The 18,467-nt window shown below is 50.9% G+C and overlaps 1 protein-coding gene across 1 annotated transcript in view; it reads left to right on the top strand.

Annotated features, from left to right (window-relative positions):
• LOC144143373 (lysosomal acid lipase/cholesteryl ester hydrolase-like) overlaps positions 1–18,467 on the top strand; it is a 49,761-nt gene that overhangs the window by 16,637 nt on the left and 14,657 nt on the right. The window contains exon 3 of the mRNA XM_077675138.1: positions 2,713–2,865. Coding sequence (XP_077531264.1) covers positions 2,713–2,865 — 153 coding nt within the window. The remainder of the gene's footprint in view (positions 1–2,712; positions 2,866–18,467) is intronic.

Below are 18,467 nucleotides of genomic sequence, written 5' to 3'. Positions count from 1 at the left end.
GACTGTAGTCGTGTGGCGAAAAGGGTGTTTACCAACTGCAACACGCTTGGCTTTCTGTAGGTTGTTGAAACGGTGTGAAATAGGTATTCAGTTGCAAAAAAAGAACAGCGGAGCTGGGGGTCGACCTAGTTTCTTCCGGTGTTGCTAAGTTTTGTTATGTTTGCTAAGCTTTATAATGGTCTTGCTAAACCAGGATGGCCGCTCAGGGATGAGGCCAAACTTACCGGATTTTACAAGGCTGTTCCAGTGTGCCCCCCTTCCTCCTCCCCCCATTTCCAGGAGATCCAAGAGAGAAACAAGGTAGGTCGGCCCCCAGCGTTGCTGTTTCTCCAGCCTTGCACCACTATTACAAGCTGCGCGAATTTTTTTACCTTTTAGAATACAAAAAAAGACTAGTACCTTTGAAATGGTACAGTAAGAGGTGCGGATACGCATACGCCCCTTGTGCTCACACTCTAACAAGCTCGAAAGCCGACTTCACTGTTATAATACCCTATCTGCGGTGGTGCACCCTTTACAGGTGCCCCAGTTCTTTTTCTTTGTATTTTTTTGCTAATGCCACCGAAACTACCTCCTGAAGCTTAAAGAGCTTCACTGGTAATAAATTATGCCAATTCATATTGCTGTAAACATCGTGAGGTACAACCCCCCCCCCGCCCGCTTGTAGAGAATGTTCAGTCCACCCGTGTAAACAGGTACAAAATGCCTCCAAAATTGGAGGTATCTCCACCTTTTTTCTTCGTTATCGGTCTTTTTTTACACATTTTTTTTCTTTACGCCCTTTTTCTTAGTTTCGAACACCCTAATTTGTAGCGTTACACCCTTCTGGGACAAAGGGTACTGAAATAATGAACACCCGTTTTGAAGGGTGTTGAGGTGGCAGGGAAGATTTGTATGGTATTTAATAAAATTCTATAAGTTACGGATCAGAAAAACTACCGCGTAATTAAAAATTTTTTGCAAATCCGCGTGTTGATTTGTATATTCTCGTAGTAAAATCCATACTTCCAAAATTAGCGCTATAATATCAGTTTTTTGCGACAAGCCCACCGACTCCATCTGGGGGCTTTCCTCTGCTGGGTATAAAAGCAAGAACAGCACATGTATTGCTAAGTAAGTATGCACTCCCTGTACCGCCTGCATCCCGTGTTTTAACTGTAACTTGTTCGTATTGGCTGTTTGTGTTGAATGCTGCGCGCTCCGCCGTTTGACATTGCCTCTGCGCATGCCATCACCTCAAAAAAAGGGGTGTGAGACTCAACACCCATTTTTAGGGTGTTGAGCATCCTCAACACCCTTTTGTAAAGGTGTTGAGCTCAACGCCCTTTTTTCATGCCATGGCTAACACCCTTTTAAGGGTGTTAGCCATGGGACAAGATTTTTACACCCTTTTCGGCCAAAAAGGGTGTAAAAAAGTTTAGTGTTACCGCATGTTGCACTTGCTGCATTTTTATTGGTAGTGCACGAACGTTGGGTATGGGCAACGAGAAAGACACTATTCGGTTTGTCCTAGCCGAAGTGTTGGAATATCACTGCTGGCATAAAACTACTGTACATGCTTTCGTGTGGCATTTCGCGGTGGCAAACGTTGCTGAATTGATTGATTGATTGTAGGGTTTAACGCGTCGACGCAACGCAGGCGGTGATGAGGCGCGCCGTAGTGGAGGGCTCCGGAATATTTTTACAACCTGGGGATCTTTAACGTGAGCCGAAATCTCGTACACACGGGCATTTTTGCTTTTCGCCTCCATCAGAAAACCGGCCGCCGCGGCCGGGCGTTGTTGAATTCCGCGCTCACCACTCACCCATTTTGCCTTATTGAGAAACTGCTGTAACGTTTCCGGAGAAAAGCCCAAATCAATTCTGAAATAGCAATATGTGGGAAACGTCGCAAGGTGCATCGAAATATTGGGGCTGAAACTCTGCCACCAAAAGTCTGCTATTTGTTTCCTGGGGAACACCTGACTTTGTGCGTTGAACACTTTGGAAACTGGGCAGTGATATTGGCGGGGAAAGACATGTGGGCGGATATGTTATTGCTTGATAAATTGATGCTGGCCTCCAAAAATCTCATTATCGATTTGAAGAGACAGAGTGAGTGACAGAACAAGAGACAAACAAACCACATGCGAAGATTGTGAAATCAGCCGAGCCGGGGCGACATTGGCAATGTTATTTCATAGTATGGCGGCATTGAGAAATGCTATTACTTCTTAAATACCCCAAATCGTTCAAGGCAGTACTTATCGCCAGAACACAACGTAGCTCAAACTCACCGTGGTGGCTGAGGGTCAAGGCTGTACGCTATGCAGCGCAAAGTCATCGAGTCGATTTTAGGGAGGGGAACAGTTTTGCAAATGAGGCAAAAAGGAAACAGTGCCGTGTAGGGTGCGCTGTGCAGCTTAGACTTTACACGGTAGGCTTCTGCGGCTTGCAATGTAGTGGAACTGCATTTTGCACGCGTGAAACAATTTTAAGCTGAAGCATTTTATCCGCAGATTCAGCGTAATGCTTTGTCTTTACTTTTGTTGCTCACGATTGAAATATTACGGTATTTGATGCGTAGTTGCTGCCTTCATTTAGAATTTAGGTTTGCATATTATATACTGTTGCTTGTTATCTATATCGGCTTCAGAGCGTCTATTATGTGAAGTAGTATAAGCAATGTATTCTTGTTTATGCGTGTATTTCTCGAAACTGTGTTTAATGCAGACTGCGAATGACATTTTTAACCACGGAGCACTACTTGTATCCAGTCCTCTTCAAAGGGACCTGATTGCCACTGTGTGCAACTCGCCATTACGTACCGTCTGCTACTTGCCTTTAGGAATAGCATTAGGATACAATGCTAACCAGCTGAACACGGTAAGGGTTCCTTCATGCTGTGTCTTTTTTTATTATCTGGAGTCGGGGGTTACGTTGGCCCCCAGGCTCAATTACGGAGCTAAATGCTTAGAATCCAAAAGTACGAAGTAAATGAAAAGATTTGTGTCATTTATATCCACTCAACCTCACTTTTACGGTTCAGTTTGCAAGCTGCGGATATTACTACAAGCGGCTGTTATAGAAAGGCTACAAAGCTTCTTGTTTGGTCAATGTTGAATGAACGACAGATGGTGGGATTCGGCCCACTGCGGGGGCTTGGGGAAGGGCGGCAAAGTTGAACGCCTTAAAAAGTGTAGGAAGTTCACGTAAATTGAAAAAATGGGGATTAGTCATGCCCAACGCCTACTATAACGCTGGACGTCATCGCTAAGGAATGTGGTTCGCGCGAAGGATTGATGAATCTACCGCACTAGGAAAAATTCAGAAGACACTTTAAGCTCCCGATGAGTGTTATTGGCTAAAGCGTTTTATGTTTGTTCACCCTTGAGAAGTTCAGCTTCGGCTCGCGTTGTCTTAACTCTACGTCCTTTTCTTGATTGAGGCATCTAGATGATATTCCCTTCACTCTATTTTCTTAGATACCCGACAGCGGATGTTACGTGTGGGGTGGGTTGTAGAAAGACGGGCAAAAGTTTCACGAATTGTTAACGTAGCTGGGACATAAATACACCTACAATAAATAATGATGGACAGGTCATTGAAACAATTTCGTGTGCGAGATCAGCCCATTCTGAGAGAAAGCGGCAAAAAATGATGCAGAAAAGGTTTTTGTGACACAACGATGACGCCAGACGAAGCGGGTGGCTTATGAGGGGGCCATGCGGGCGACGGAGTTATATAAGATATTTGCCGAAGTGAACGGTGGTAAAACTGTGCGTAAAGTTTATTGTAGCGAATCTGTGTTAAAGGGGCGTACTTTACCGACCACGCTTATTTTTTTAAAAAAGGACGCAGTGGTATAACATGAATTAAAGGAATGAACGAAGCCAGCAGCATGATTTTGCACTTCTTTAGTAGTTCTAGTCAAACAAACTTCGGGAGGGCTCCAGATGGGCGATGCAATTCAAGACTAAACGGTATGAGTGGTTGGTAACGTAAAAGTGTCATAAGGTGCGGTGAGGTAAGTAGGTGACATTTAGAAATCCTGATGAAAGTTAGCCAGTAAAACAAAGGGCCTCCTCGATTATCAGTCCCGGGTCGTCCGCGGACTGCCCGAGACGCGATCCGGCACTCGATTTTCCCATGTATTCCTATGGGACTTCCGTTCGGAACACAGTCCTCGGACTGTCCGCGGATCGTCCAGGACCGGTAAATCGAGGGTGCCCAAAATGATTGACATGGGTGGGGCAGGACAGAACCGGTGTTAGTGTTCCACGAAGGTATCTATAAACTCGTTCCCACTAGTATGTGCGCTGATTTAATAGAAATAGTTCGGGAGATTTTTGAGCGCTGAAAGAAAAGTATTTACCAGGACTCAGGGTCATAAGGCAGCGGCTAAACGAGTTTTATAGTTTTTAGAGGTCATTCTGTTGACCTATTGGGTCAGATATGTCAGTTGTATTTTGCAGTGAGCTGCAGAATCGACTCCGAACTTGCGAATGATGCATGATAAATAAGCGAAGTCGTTGGCACGTATCAGTCACAAAAACGGGCTGAGCACAGACCCCAGTGGGACCCCGGACGTTACCGGAGGCCAGTTAGTCTCCACATTCTTAATGCTAGCAAACTGAAACCGGTTAGGGAGAAATTAGGCGATTCAGTTTAAGACATCGGGTGGCAGATGTAGCGGAGAGAATGTTATTAGTAGGTGCTTTTGTGGTATTCTATTGAATGACTTACCGTTATGATTCGTGTTGTTCTTATTCTTCTGTCATCGCTCATAAGGTAAATTTGCCTCATGGTCCTTTAGCGTCGGTCTAGCAGTGGAGGGTGTGGGAGTATATCTGACGCACTCCCGCCTTCGTCGTGAGCATCCCTATGTTTCCTCACTCCACCTGAGGCATATTTACATTGGCGTTGTTGCGACCGACTGGGCCGACCCGAGCCGAGCTCCGTCGCCTCCGACATACGTGTGGTAGCGTGGTGTAAAGTGAGCGGCCAGCCGCTATTGCAGCCGTGAAGTCCAGAAGTCGTAGGCTGACGAAACTGTTTACTTCATAGACAGACGTGAGCCGAAGCCAAAGAACAATGCTTCGACCCAAGTTTGTCGAAACGTGAAAACCGTAGTCACCGACACGGTGGGGCTTGCGTAAAAGGCACACGTACTGGCTTCGCCACACACCCGAGGAGTGATGAGACGGAGCCCAGCGACAGGCTCAGTCGTAACAGCTTCTCCACCGGGGTCCCGAGATCCCGATGGATACGGGTCTTCAACCGTTGTCCGGAGGGATGCTTTCGGAGAGAACTGCTCGCCAGATGATCGACTCCAGGCCTGGGCTATACGACACCGTGCTGGAGCTTCACCGGGCCGGTCACTGGACGAGTAGTGGCTCCCCAAAAACGTCTCTGGCTTGGTCAGGCAAGCAACAGAACAACACAGGAAGACTCAACCGCATCGCCGGCAAGTGCGATGACGAATCCACACTGCAGATCTACTGGCGTTTAGTTGCGATAAAATACGCTGATAACTAACTACACTAGTTATATTGTAGCCCAACAGTACTTTAGACAAGTGCACAAACTTGAAAGGTGACATTTTGCGTGATTGGAAATGTCCCACACAAACAAACCTAATCGTATAGGGCGAAACCTGCTTCAGAAAAAACAATAAAATTGAGAAAGTCAGGCGTCTACAGGCCACTTCTCGCGCTGAAAGCTGCGATTTGACCTCTCGTCATTGCCCTGAGCTATCCCCTTTTTGTACCGTACTTTAGATGCCCCCGCACTCTGAAAGCGACTGCGACCGGTCGAGAGGAGATCGGCCTTCTTCCGAAACGTGTCTCAAGCGCGCGGAAAAAACTGCCCTAATTTCCACCGCTTGAGCAAGGTGTGCACTTTCGTTCTCGGCCGCTGAGACCCGGCGCAGAGCGGGCGAGTAGCGCTGCCACTCGGCAGGCGCGCATGAGAGTACTTTCCGCATTTGTGTGCGACACTGTCGGCGAGTGAACACCGCTGGGTGGTTTCGCTCTCCTTTCCGGCTGTAAACGCCAATTTAGGCACGAGCAGTCCGGTCTCAGAAGACTGCTCAACTCCAGGCGACACCGAAATGGCTACGTGCTCGGCTGGCCCTTGCCTGACATCGAGTATCTGAGTTTCAGGTGGAACGCCAGCGACTCGCTTCGTTGCGGCACCGTCACTACGCTTAGCTGACCGTGAACTTCGTTCAGAGTCTCGACTGCCGGCTCTGCCACAGCGTTGCTAGGTTCTCAACTCGCGTCCGGAGAAACACCCTTCGTTTCAACGGACTCGTGTTGCCTCGTTTCGCTAAGGTCACGGTTTTAGCTTTCCGACGGAACGCCGTTAGCTAGTGAGCCGCGTGCACGGAGCAAGAATAAAATAGGAGGGGAAACTGAGCTTCCTGCGGCAGCCTGATAACCTCACAAGCGCTTGGCGAACGTCAAGTTTCCGGCATCTGGCGGAAAGTAAAGGAAGTGCGCGGTCATCGCCAAGGCCGGCGCACGTTCTGTTCGCGCTCGTTCAGTCCAACCCGGCCGCGGCATCGCGTCGGCATTTCGCAAGGCCGCCGAAACATTCCGTGGCCGAAGCGAAAGTGTGTGCGCTCTTCTGCGCTTCCCTTGGCTGAAGAGCCCGCCTTCGCGAGTAATTTTCTGTCAAATATAAACCGGCCGGTACGAGCGAATAAAAGGGACATTTTTTTTAATGCGTAAGCAATCTTGCGCGAACACCAAGCCCAAAATACAAACCGGTCAACGCAAAAAAAATGTAAAACCTGTAAACGCACGGCGTTATCTCGCGTGCAATGCACTCGAAGCGAGTATTGCACCGGCGAAGTTATGACGCGCGCACGAGCACGTGTGGGCTACGTCCGAGATAAACGCGCGTTCCGTCTCCGCGCCGCGCGGCAGCTCGAGCGCATAGCGATTCAGGCCTTGTGCCGAATGCTGCAAACGACAGTATCGCTTTTAATACATTCAACCAGGTGCCGCTGTCAAATTGTTCGCCGCCGCAGCTTCGGAGCTCCGTAGGTCGCTGTAGTTATCATTGTGACATTATCTGGTCGCTCGATCGCACCGGCCGCAACGGGCGTTTCCTCTTTATATATTCTTACTCCGTGGCCGCGCGCGCTCGGGACGGTAGCCGTTTTTAAGGCCTCCCGTGAACCTGAGCACTCTGGCACATCTCTTACAGTAGGGGCCTTACACGCGTGTACTTACGCTGGCCTCTATCTTGAGCCTCCGGAAATGCTCCATCCTCGCTCTCTGTCTCAGTTTCGCCATTCCTCTCCGAGGTGGCAACCCTATCGTTACTCGAGCTCTTCGCAGCAAGCCCAGCTGGTTCTTTCCTAGGCAGTTTCTCGAAATTGTACTCCTTGCGCGTAACAGCTGATCCGCCCTATTCGAGAATAGGTACCTGCGTTCCGGAAGAAGTTGTAGGGATACTGCCGTTTGCGTGAGACGTTCACCAAATGGACATCCGATGCTGACCCTAGCAATCGGCAGGCGCACGTTTCGGGCTTCCACCGCCTCCTTTACCCAAACACACTGTCCCGTCAGCTGATCCGGTTCAACGTACGAAAGGTGGACCATATCTACCATCGCCGCGGAGTTGCGAAGAACTCGGCACGGTATACCATTGACCGCTAGCTCACGTACGTACGGCTCTAGAAACTGCCTGCTGTCCTCGCTCTTATCTAGTACGTGAAAGACTAGTTTTTCCTTCTTGAAACTCGCAGTAAAATGTCCCGTCGCGCCACAGTTGTAACACGCAGCCTGTCTGCGCGCTTCAAAAGCTTTCTTTCTGCGCTGCTCCTAAGCGTCTGCTCTCTCTTCGTTTTCGTGGCCAGTTTGCCCATCCACGACAACGATTTTTTTTGCTCCACCGTCTTCCTGGGGAGCTCTGCCTTTCGGCACTGACTTACAGGCCTTGGCCTGAAGTTTTTTTGGCCATCTTTCGGCCCCTGGGCACCTCGGCGTGCGACGAACTCGTCGGCTAGCTGAGCTGCCTGATCCACAGTATTTACCCCTGGCCTATCTTGCACCCAAAGTCTCAGGTTCTCCGGTAGTCGGCGGTACAACTGCTCAAGACCGAAGCACTTAACTACCTTGTCGCGCTCTTCGAAAGCCTTTGCCTCTTTGAGCTACTCTTCCATGTTAGCCCTCAGCTTGTAGGTGATCTTCGAGTACGACTCGCGCTTTGCTTTCTCGGCTTCACGGAACTTCTGGCGAAACGCCTCAGCTGACAGCGTGTAATTACGCAAAAGGCTCGACTTCACTTTCTCGTAGTCCTCCACCTCCTTGTTTGGCAAGCGGGTCATCACGTCGGATGTCTCTTATGGCAAAAGCGTAAGCAGCTTTTGCGGCCATCAGTCTCGGCCAAACTGGGCCCTCTCGCACGTACGCTCGAACGCGACCAAAAAAAGACCGATATCTTCTCCTACCTATTAGGGTCGCATTAGGTCACTCATTCGAACCGTAGGTCACTCAGTCGCCGCAGGCTGCAGGCTTGGCGTGCTGCTGTCACTCTCACGCCTAGATCAAGATGCCACGATGTCTAGACGTTTCATTTCCAGCTCATGCTGTCTGTCCCGTTCTCGTTCCTGTTTCTGCCTCTCGAGCTCCTGTTGTCGCTTTTTCTCATCGCGTTCCTCACTCTGGCGCTCAGCCTCTGCCACTGCAGCCTTACGTTTCGCGGTCTCCCTGCCATTGATCATCTCAAGGCACTCAGACAGCCCATCATCGTCAGCCGCAACAGCGAGTATAGCCTGTATCAGCTCTGGCTTTCTCAGCGCGTCTGTAACATCCAAGCGCCAATCTTTTTTAAGCTGCAACAACTGCGGTTTTTTCCACGGTTTCAAATTCATAGCCGGTCTAGAGTATTGCTTTCGCACTGCTCAAAAAATGTTTTGCGCGATTAACCCACGCAATACAAACACACGTCCTACCAGCTATTCTCAGAAGCCTGGTAAAATTCAGTGAAGAAAAGTCCCGCACTCACCTTTGACCGCCGTGAATTCTGCGTAGTCGGAATCCGCGTTGACGCCAGTGGTGTTGGATCTCGCACCACTGGCTCCACGTGTTACGAAGTTGCCATCCGGCCGCTGCCAACCAGTTGTTGCGACCGAGCGGGCCGACCCGAGCCGAGCTCTGTCGCCTCCGACATACGTATGGTAGCGTGGTGCAAAGCGAGCGGCCAGCCGCTCTTGCAGCCGTGAAGAAGTCCTGAAGCCGTGGGCTAACGAAACTGTTTACTTCACAGCGAGAGGTGAGCCGAAGCCAAAGAACAATGGCCCAACATGCGAGGTAACAGAACAGTACCCGAGCAGAATGACAGCATGGATTCTCTGCTGAAACAGGAATGTAAAAATAGCGCTTGGGCTGGGTCAATTTATACCCAAAAGCGGCAATGGTCAAAACAGCATTCCCTCTAGAATGTGCATACACCACGAACGTCACAGACACACACAACGCTTTTTCCAGAGTTCGTGAGCAGTCGGTAGCATCGGAGCACGTTGAGCCCGAGAGAGGGGAGAGAGAAGGACTCCGCTGCGATCGCGGGGCCTCTGTGTCCTTGGGGCGTGTCTTGACGTGTCGCTGGGAACCACCGGAGTTTAAAGCGCGCCGACAGCGAGGCGTCTGACCCAAGCTTGTCGAAACGTGAAAACCTGAGCCACCGACACGGCGGGGCTTACGTAAAAGGTGCACGTAGTGGCTTCGCCGCACAGCCGAGGAGTGATAAGACGAAGCCCAGCGACGGGCTCAATCGTAACAGCGTTCATATTTCTATTGTCGCTCAGAGGTGTACGCTAAGAAGTTCATTGCACAAAACGGCTCATTGAAATGCCGGAGTCATTGCGCCTTTTTAATGATAATGGGTTGTTGACTCACAGCTGAATTGCCACAGACGAACCGGCCCCTAGCTTGTTACGGCGGATGTGCGCACTGGCGGATCTCCTTGAGTTACAATTGTGCAGACACAGCATTCGGCGATAGACTTTATTAGAGCGGCTATTTTGACGCTTTCGATACCTTCGTGGACGTGCGAGATGCCGCATGTTCGCAGAACGAGCCGCAGAACGCGTTCGACTAAGTTTACATCTGAACACCACTGTCCTTTGATTGCAGCCTAAGAGAGCTTTTCCCCATGTATCTTCGGACACCTAACGAAGGATTTTGTGAAATCAATAGTTAATTCTATTTACTTATCAAGCTTTTCAGGTAGGACGCCAGAAGAGTTTTATATCCTAGCAGGATTGACTTGTTATAGAAAGTAGAAAATATATACGTTTTTTTATGGTAACCACCGCCCGCCCACAGAAACAAAGATGCAGCCATTCGCCATGTTAAAATCGTATACTCCAAACGCGCTTACTGGAAACAAAAGTCACCATCAAGCGTCAGGGAAACGACAGATACTAGGATGAGGCTACGTGGCACACGAAGCTGTCAGCAGTTGATTTGGCGGCTAGTTGCCCCTCCTCTTTTAAGTGCTGGGAGTTTTTAGCCGCGAACATTCAACCAAGGCAATGTTTGTAACGTTGTCTTGATTAAAAGTTGAAGAAGAACGATAAAAAATTCAATCGAGCGTTTTTCTCACTTGTCGCCGCTTCTAGGCAGCTTGACAGCTCCTCAGCGAATCGAAGGTATTGGTTGGACCCTATCCGCTCTCCTTATCTACTAGGAAAAACAAGAAATCTGTTTTACGCAAAAAGGTCATATATAAATATATATATTGAGGGAGACGTCAAGGGCAGCTGTTACCCAGAAGACACGTCGCAGAGGCAGTGGAACAGCGCGTTTATTCTGAGCGGCAACCAGAACTCCAGCCCCAGAAATGATGATGAGGATGGGTATGAAGAATAGATGAGGTACGGCATGATGATGATAATTGTCCTGGGAAGCAGACGAAGTATACGATGAATTGGCCACGACAGTAGAAGGGCCCTTATCCATGTCTCCTTGAAGTGGGCAATAGCGCAACGGACAGGTTGATTCTCACACTTTCCCCCTCGTCGCGGAAGCGACCGCCTGGGAGCACTTTATGGAGTGCGAGGTGTGAACGGTTTGAGCCGGGACACATGCACGATCTCTGTGCCCCTGTAGCGGCGGTCCGAAGGAGAAGAACAAGGCGCGATGAGATAATTGACGGGGGAGGTTTCTTCCAGGATGGTGTAGGGACCAAGAAATCGATGAAGGAATTTCTCACATAATCCTGGCTTGCGAATTGGCGTCCAAAGGAGTACCTTGTCACCAGGGCGGAACTGGACAGCACGATGCGTTGCGTCATATCGAAGTTTCCGGTCGTTTTGGCAGGCTTCCGTGTGCAGGTGAGCAAGGCGACGGCAATGGGCAAGGCGTGAGACAAACTGCTCGGATAAGGGGTTTGATGTAGACACGGGAGCAGTAAAGAAGGTGGTATCCAGAATAAGAGAAGGGTGTCGGCCAAAAACGAGGAAAAATGGCGAATAACCAGTGGTCTCTTGAACAGCGCTGTTGTATGCGAATGTAACATATGGGAGAATTGTGTCCCAATTTGAATGGTCGGGTCGAATGTACATCGAAATCATATCAGACAAGGTACGGTGGAAGCGCTCAGTTAGCCCATTTGTCTGCGGGTGGTATGCGGACGTTGTTTTGTGCACAGTATGAGAGGCTCGGAGAACTTCCTCGAGAAGGTTGGACAAAAAAGTCCTGCCGCGATCGCTCAAGAGTACTCGAGGAGCGCCATGACGCAAGAGGATCGAGCGTAAAAAGAAATCGGCAACCTCAGTTGCACAGCCAGAACGAACTGGAGCTGTCTCCGCATACCTTGTGAGGTGGTCTACGGCTGCTACGGCCCAGCGATATCCGGCAGTCGTTGGAGGTAGTGGACCGTAGAGGTCAATTCCCACGGTGTCGAACGGTACCGACGGGCAAGGAAGGGGTTGTGGGAGTCCTGAAGGCGCGGAAGTCGAGCATTTGTGCTGCTGGCATGAGCCGCACGACGCAATGTAGCGGGCAACACAGGTGGCAAGGCTAGGCCACAAAAAGCTGCTCCGGACGCGATCATACGTCTTATGAAAGCCTAGATGTCCAGCTGTGGCATCATCATGTAGGGCTTGTAGTATCGTAGGGCGGAGGGAGCGCGGTGCAACGGGAACCCATCTGTAGCCCGAGGGGTGGTGGTTGGAATAGTGAAGGACTCCATCTAAAAGCCGAAATTGTTGAAGTTGATGACGGCAGCGGCTGTTCATAGGACGTTTGGTTCCAGTAAGGTAGTCAATTATTCCACGGCAGTATGGATCGGATTGTTGAAGTGCTGCCAAGTCAGACACGTTGTCAGGCGCTATGTGGCTGACAGGGGCGATGGTAAGTGTCGTGCCACGCGACGTGGTCGCATCTGGAGCTTCGGATGACTGCAGCGGACATCGTCAGAGAGCATCTGCATCAAGGTGCTTCTTTCCAGATTTGTAAACTACTGTAAAGTCATATTCTTGCAGTCGAATAATCCAGCGTCCGAGGCGTCCAGTTAGGTATTTCGGCGACTGCAACCAGCAGAGAGCATGGTGGTCTGTCACCACTGTAAATGAACGGCCGTATAGATATGGGCGGAATTTCTGAACCGCCCAAACAGTGAGGCACTCCTGCTCGGTAATTGTGTAATTCTTCTCAGTGGGACTGAGAGAACGGCTGGCGTAAGAAACAACCCTTTCCATGTGTTGGTCATCAGCCTGCAAAAGCACAGCACCAATGCCATGTCCACTGGCGTCAGTATGCAGAACAACCGGTCGGGACTCCTCAAAATGACAGAGTACTGGATCGGAAGTAAGTGCTTGTTTCAACTCTTGGAAGGCCTGTTCACATGCATCAGACCACTCAAAGGGTGTTCCGGAGTGCATCAGCTTGTTGAGGGGAGAAGCAATAGCAGAAAAATTCCGGACGAAGCGACGGAAGTACGAGGCCAGACCTAAGAAGCTGCGCAGATTCTTCTGTTGTAACGGGCGTGGAAAGTTGATTACAGCAGCAATTTTTTCAGGAACAGGCATAATACCATCCTTGCTTACTACGTGTCCCAAAACTTTAATGCTTCGACTAGCGAAGCGGCACTTCTTAGTGTTGAGCTGAAGCCCGGACGGATGGGGGGACATAGAACGAGGGTAGGGTGAAGGCGAGCGCCGGCGTGCAGAACGATGACTGGAAGGCTCGAGTGGCCCTGGAGGCGACGAAGGGCGGCGCGGAGGGGAAACGTGTTCGGTACGCCGATAACAGTAGGGAAACCGCGAATAGACACGTTCGAACGGGGCGTAGCCTCTTCGCTCGTCTTGCTGATGCCGACGGCGGAAACGAGAAATGTGGCCCCTGATCCCCCAATTGTAGCACACTGGGCCATCTCCAGGAAACCGTTCACGGCCCGGTCGCATGGTGGTGTAATAATGCGGGGAAGCAAGGGCTGCGGCAATCGCTGTCATATGGGCTTGCGGCGACAGTGGCTGAACCTGCAAGGGTGGTTTGGCCGCAATCGCAGAGTAGGATGGCGCGTAGACGGTGGCCAAGGGAGGGGTCGTGGGCGAGTAGGCCTGAGAGCAGACTGTGGCAAGAGGAGAACGTGCAGGTGAATATCCCGTCATGGATGTTAGCTCCTCCCTCACAATATCTCGAAGCTCCGGCGCGTTAGTGTGACAATGGTCACGCGACGAGCAGGGCGAGTCCTGTTGCTGCAGTTCTTCGCGGATAATCGCGCGAATGAGGCTGCGCAGATCCGAGTCCCCTTATTTATGAGAGGCGCAAGCCTCCTGGCGAAGGCGAATAGACTGCTGTTGGTCCAGCTGTTGACAAGTCTTGCGGACATCACTGACGCTTGCAGGATTTTCCACAGCCAGAGCGTTAAAGGCAAACGGAGCGATACCCTTCAATACATGACGAACCTTGTCAGCCTCCGGCATGGTTTCATCCACACGGCGACAAAGAGCGACGACGTCCTCAATGTAGGAGGCGAATGTCTCATCAGGGCGCTGAATGCGAGCGGCAAGCGTTTGTCTGGCTACATCGGCGCGAATGGACGGCGTGCCGAAATTTTTTCGTAGCTCCTGAGTAAAGTTGGTCCAGTCGGTGATCGTGTCTTCGTTGTTACGGAACCACGTCTTGGCCGCCTCGTGTAGGGAGAAGGAGGCAATTCGAAGCTTGAATGCGTCATCCCACCGATTGAAGCTGCTGACCCGATTATAGCTATCCAGCCAGTCGTCGACATCCTCACCTCGACGGCCAAAAAAACTTGGCGGATCGCGTTGGTGGCTGGTGATTGTAAACGCAGCAAGCACAGCAGCTGACGATCTGGGGGGGCTGTTCCCGCTCTCGTGCTGCATCATCAGAGGCAAGCGCCTACCGGAACGGAGCTCCAGGTGTGCGACTGGAAAAGACAGAGGACGGGACGGAGGTGCACCTCCACCACTTGAGGGAGACGTCAAGGGCAGCCGTCACCCAGAACACACGTCGCAGAGGCAGTGGAACAGCGCGTTTATTCTGACCGGCAACCCAGAACTCCTGCGCCATGAATGATGATGAGGATGGGTATGAAGAATAGATGAGGTACGGCATGATTATGATAATTGTCCTGGGAAGCAGACGAAGTATACGATGAATTGGCCACGACAGTACAAGGGCCCTTATCCATGTCTCCTTGAAGTGGGCAATAGCGCAACGGACAGATTGATTCTCACAATATATATATATTGTGAGGCCGTAGATAGAAGGTGACGGGACCGTTGCTTTCGCAGCTCTTTTATTCCGAGGCGTCAGGCGGGGACGAACCAAGATGGTGACCCCGCGTCCCTGCTGATGATGATTAGCCAAAGACGAGGTTGTGCCGGTGATGATGAGTATGTACAGCAGATGATGCGGTAGCCGCAAGCTACTGGTGATGATGATTAATACCAATGGGGACAAATATCTCCTAGCAGGCAGCAAGACACAAACTCAGCTCACACTATTTTCCCCCTCGTTGAAAAATGCGGCCGCCTGGCCGCGTTTCAGAGTTCGTCGCGGCGGTTAAAAAACTTGAGCCGGGAAACGTGAACTATCTCGGTGCCATGATGGCGGCGGTCGGAACTTGGGCAAACCGGTGTGACGCGAAAGTTTACAGGAGAGGTCACCTCGAGAACCTTGTACGAACCAAGGAAACGGTGCAAGAACTTCTCGCATAGGCCCGGAACACGAATAGGCGTCCACACCAAGACTTCATCACCGGGTCGGAATTGAGGAGAGCGATGCACAGCGTCGTAGCGTTGCTTTCGATCGTGTTGGCTCGCTTCAGTGCGCATGCGGGCAAGTTGGCGGCAGTGTTCAACGCGAGCAAAAAATTCCTCAGGAGACGTCGCAGAAGGTGACACGGGAGCGGCGAAGAAGCAGGTATCCAGAGTGTGCGAAGGGTGACGGCCGTGTAGAAGGTAGTACGGGGAGTATCCGGTTGTGGTCTGAATTGCGCTATTGTAAGCATAGGTAACAGGAGGTAAAATGGCGTCCCAGTTGCGATGGTCAGGTTGAATATACATAGAGATCATATCAGAGAGAGTTCGATGGAAGCGTTCTGTGAGGCCGTTTGTTTGGGGATGATAGCTGGACGTCATCTTGTGACAGGTGTTGGAAGCTCGAAGCAAGTCGGCGAGAATTTGAGACAGAAATGTCTTGCCTCGATCGCTTAGCAAAACGCGGGGCGCTCCATGGCGTAGCAAAATGCTGTTTAATAAGAAGTGAGCGATCTCGGTGGCGCTAGCTGAAGGAAGTGGAGCGGTTTCGGCGTAGCGAGTCAGGTGGTCCACTGCCGTAACTATCCAGCGATGACCGGCCGCTGTCGGAGGCAAGGGACCGTAAAGGTCAATACCGACCACTTCAAACGGGCTTGCTGGACACGGAAGGGGCTGGAGTAGGCCGGCAGGGGGTGACGTGGAGCGTTTCCGGTGCTGACAAGGCGAACAAGAGGCGACGTATTTGGCGACACTCGTAGAAAGCCCTGGCCAAAAGAAGCGCCCTCGGACATGGTCGTAGGTCTTCTGGAATCCAAAGTGGCCTGCAGTTGGGTCGTCGTGCAACGCTTCCAAAATGCGTGGACGGAGGGAACGGGACACAACCGGAACCCATCTAGCTACATCGGTGTGGTGGTTGATGCGGTACAGTGCGCCATCCAGAAGCTGGAACTGGTGCAGCTGACGACGTGGGCGGCTATTCGGTGGTTGTGTGGAGCCGGTGAGCCGATCGATTATTGTCCGACAATAACTGTCGGCGTTTTGAAGGGCAACCAAGTCGGGGATATCGTTGATAGGAATATCGATGGGTGCAATGGGCAAAGGCGGCACATTAGAATGTCGGACAACGTCGTCTGAAGACTCCACCAGCGGACACCGGGAAAGCGCGTCCGCGTCGAGATGCTTGCGACCAGACTTATAGATCACCGTGAAGTCATATTCTTGCAAGCGTAGAATCCAGCGCTCAAGTCGTCCTGACAGATTTTTCAAAGAAGACAACCAACACAGGGCATGGTGATCTGTAACGACTGTGAAGTGTCGGCCGTAAAGGTATGGATGGAACTTTTGCACAGACCACACAACAGCCAGACATTCTTGCTCTGTGATGGGGTAATTTTTTTCTGCGGACGTCAGAGAGCGGCTTGCGTAGGCAACCACTCGTTCACGCGAGTGAGCATCGCGCTGTAGCAACACGGCGCCAATTCTATGCCCGCTAGCGTCAGTATGAAGAAGGACTGGCTTTGTGTCATCGAAGTGGCGAGGTACAGGCCCGGAAGTAAGTGCTTGCTTTAGGTTTTGAAAAGCCTTCTCGCAGTCGTCACTCCAGACAAAGGGGTTACCGGAATGCAGCAGCTGATTGAGGGGCGAGGCCAGGGTGGCGAAATTGCGAACGAAACGACGGAAATATGATGCCAAGCCAAGGAAACTGCGAAGGAATTTTTGTTCTTGAGGTAGAGGGAAATTAGCCACAGCGGAAATTTTGTCTGGGTCGGGCCGTATACCATCTTTGCTGACAATGTGCCGAGAACCTTGATGGATCTGCGGACGAAGTGGCACTTCTTGGTGTTCAAAGTCAGGCCCGCTTTGGCCAAATTAGTCAGAACTTCATCGAGACGCCGGAGATGTTCAGGAAAATTCGACTAGAAAATAACAATGTCATCCAGGTAACACAAGCACGTCTTCCATTTAAGGCCACGAAGGACTGTGTCTATCATGCGCTCAAACGTGGCTGGGGCGTTGCATAAACCAAACGGCATTACGTTAAACTCGTATAAGCCGTCTGGAGTAGCAAACGCTATCTTTTCTTTGTCAGGCTCGTGCATGGGTATCTGCCAATAACCAGATCGCAGGTCTAAGCTGGAGAAAAATTCCCCCCCCTGTAGACAGTCGAGCGCGTCATCTATACGCGGCATTGGATAAACATCCTTCTTGGTGATCTTATTCAAGGCTCGATAGTCCACGCAAAACCGCACGGAACCATCCTTCTTGTGGACTAAAACCACGGGGGAAGAGCATGGGCTGGAAGACGGCCGAATGATGTTTCGTTCCAGCATGTCCGCTACATTTTCCTCGATGACTTGTCGTTCGGACGATGACACACTGTATGGGCAACGGCGGACGATGTGGGTCCCATCCGTCTCGTTCCGATGCACTGTCACAGATGTCTGCCCCAGCTTGCTAGAAAGGCAGTCAAATGTGTCCCTGTGTTTATCCAGGAGTTGAAGTAGCTGGTTTGTTTCGCTTTCTGAGATCTTTGCTGATGGTAGCCTTAAGTGTGGAAATATTTGGTTTAGATTTTGCAGGCGTCGGAACGGAAGAGACGGAGCACAGGGGAAATAATGAGAGCGTATCGTCAGGCAGAACAGAAGCGATAGTAGCACCCGGCGATGGTAGCCTGGTGCTACCATCGCCGGGTGCTACCATGATAATTGTCCTGGGAAGCAGACGAAGTATACGATGAATTGGCCACGACAGTACAAGGGCCCTTATCCATGTCTCCTTGAAGTGGGCAATAGCGCAACGGACAGATTGATTCTCACAATATATATATATATTGAGAGAGTGAGGGACGAGGTCTCGGAGACGACGTTTATTGTTCTCCTTGGAGCGAACGTAGCGGGAAGCGCGAGACCGACGATGATGCTGATGATTATTTACAGATGGTAATGGCGATGGGGCGTCATTTCAAGAGATTGGGAAGCGTATCCCTCAGTGCTCACACTGGCCATGATAGTGGCGGTATCGCTTGCACTGCGCATCCCATTAATGTAACGTCGCGAATGTTCACACATTTTCCCCCCTCGGCTGAAGGCGGCCGCCTGGCCGCCGGCGGTTATGGTTGGCGACGGTGAAAACGCTTCAAGCGGGAGACATGCACAATTTCTGTTCCACGGCAGCGACGGTCCGTTGGAGTATCCACTGGAGAAACACGATAATTGACTGGAGGAACTTGTTCGACGACGACGTA

Source organism: Haemaphysalis longicornis, unplaced genomic scaffold, assembly GCF_048455015.1.
Source record: "Haemaphysalis longicornis isolate Haplotype H1 unplaced genomic scaffold, Haemaphysalis longicornis Haplotype H1 scaffold_6, whole genome shotgun sequence".
NCBI lineage: Eukaryota > Metazoa > Arthropoda > Arachnida > Ixodida > Ixodidae > Haemaphysalis > Haemaphysalis longicornis.
Note: the sequence above shows the minus strand (reverse complement) of the source record. Positions and strands in the feature narration are given on the sequence as shown.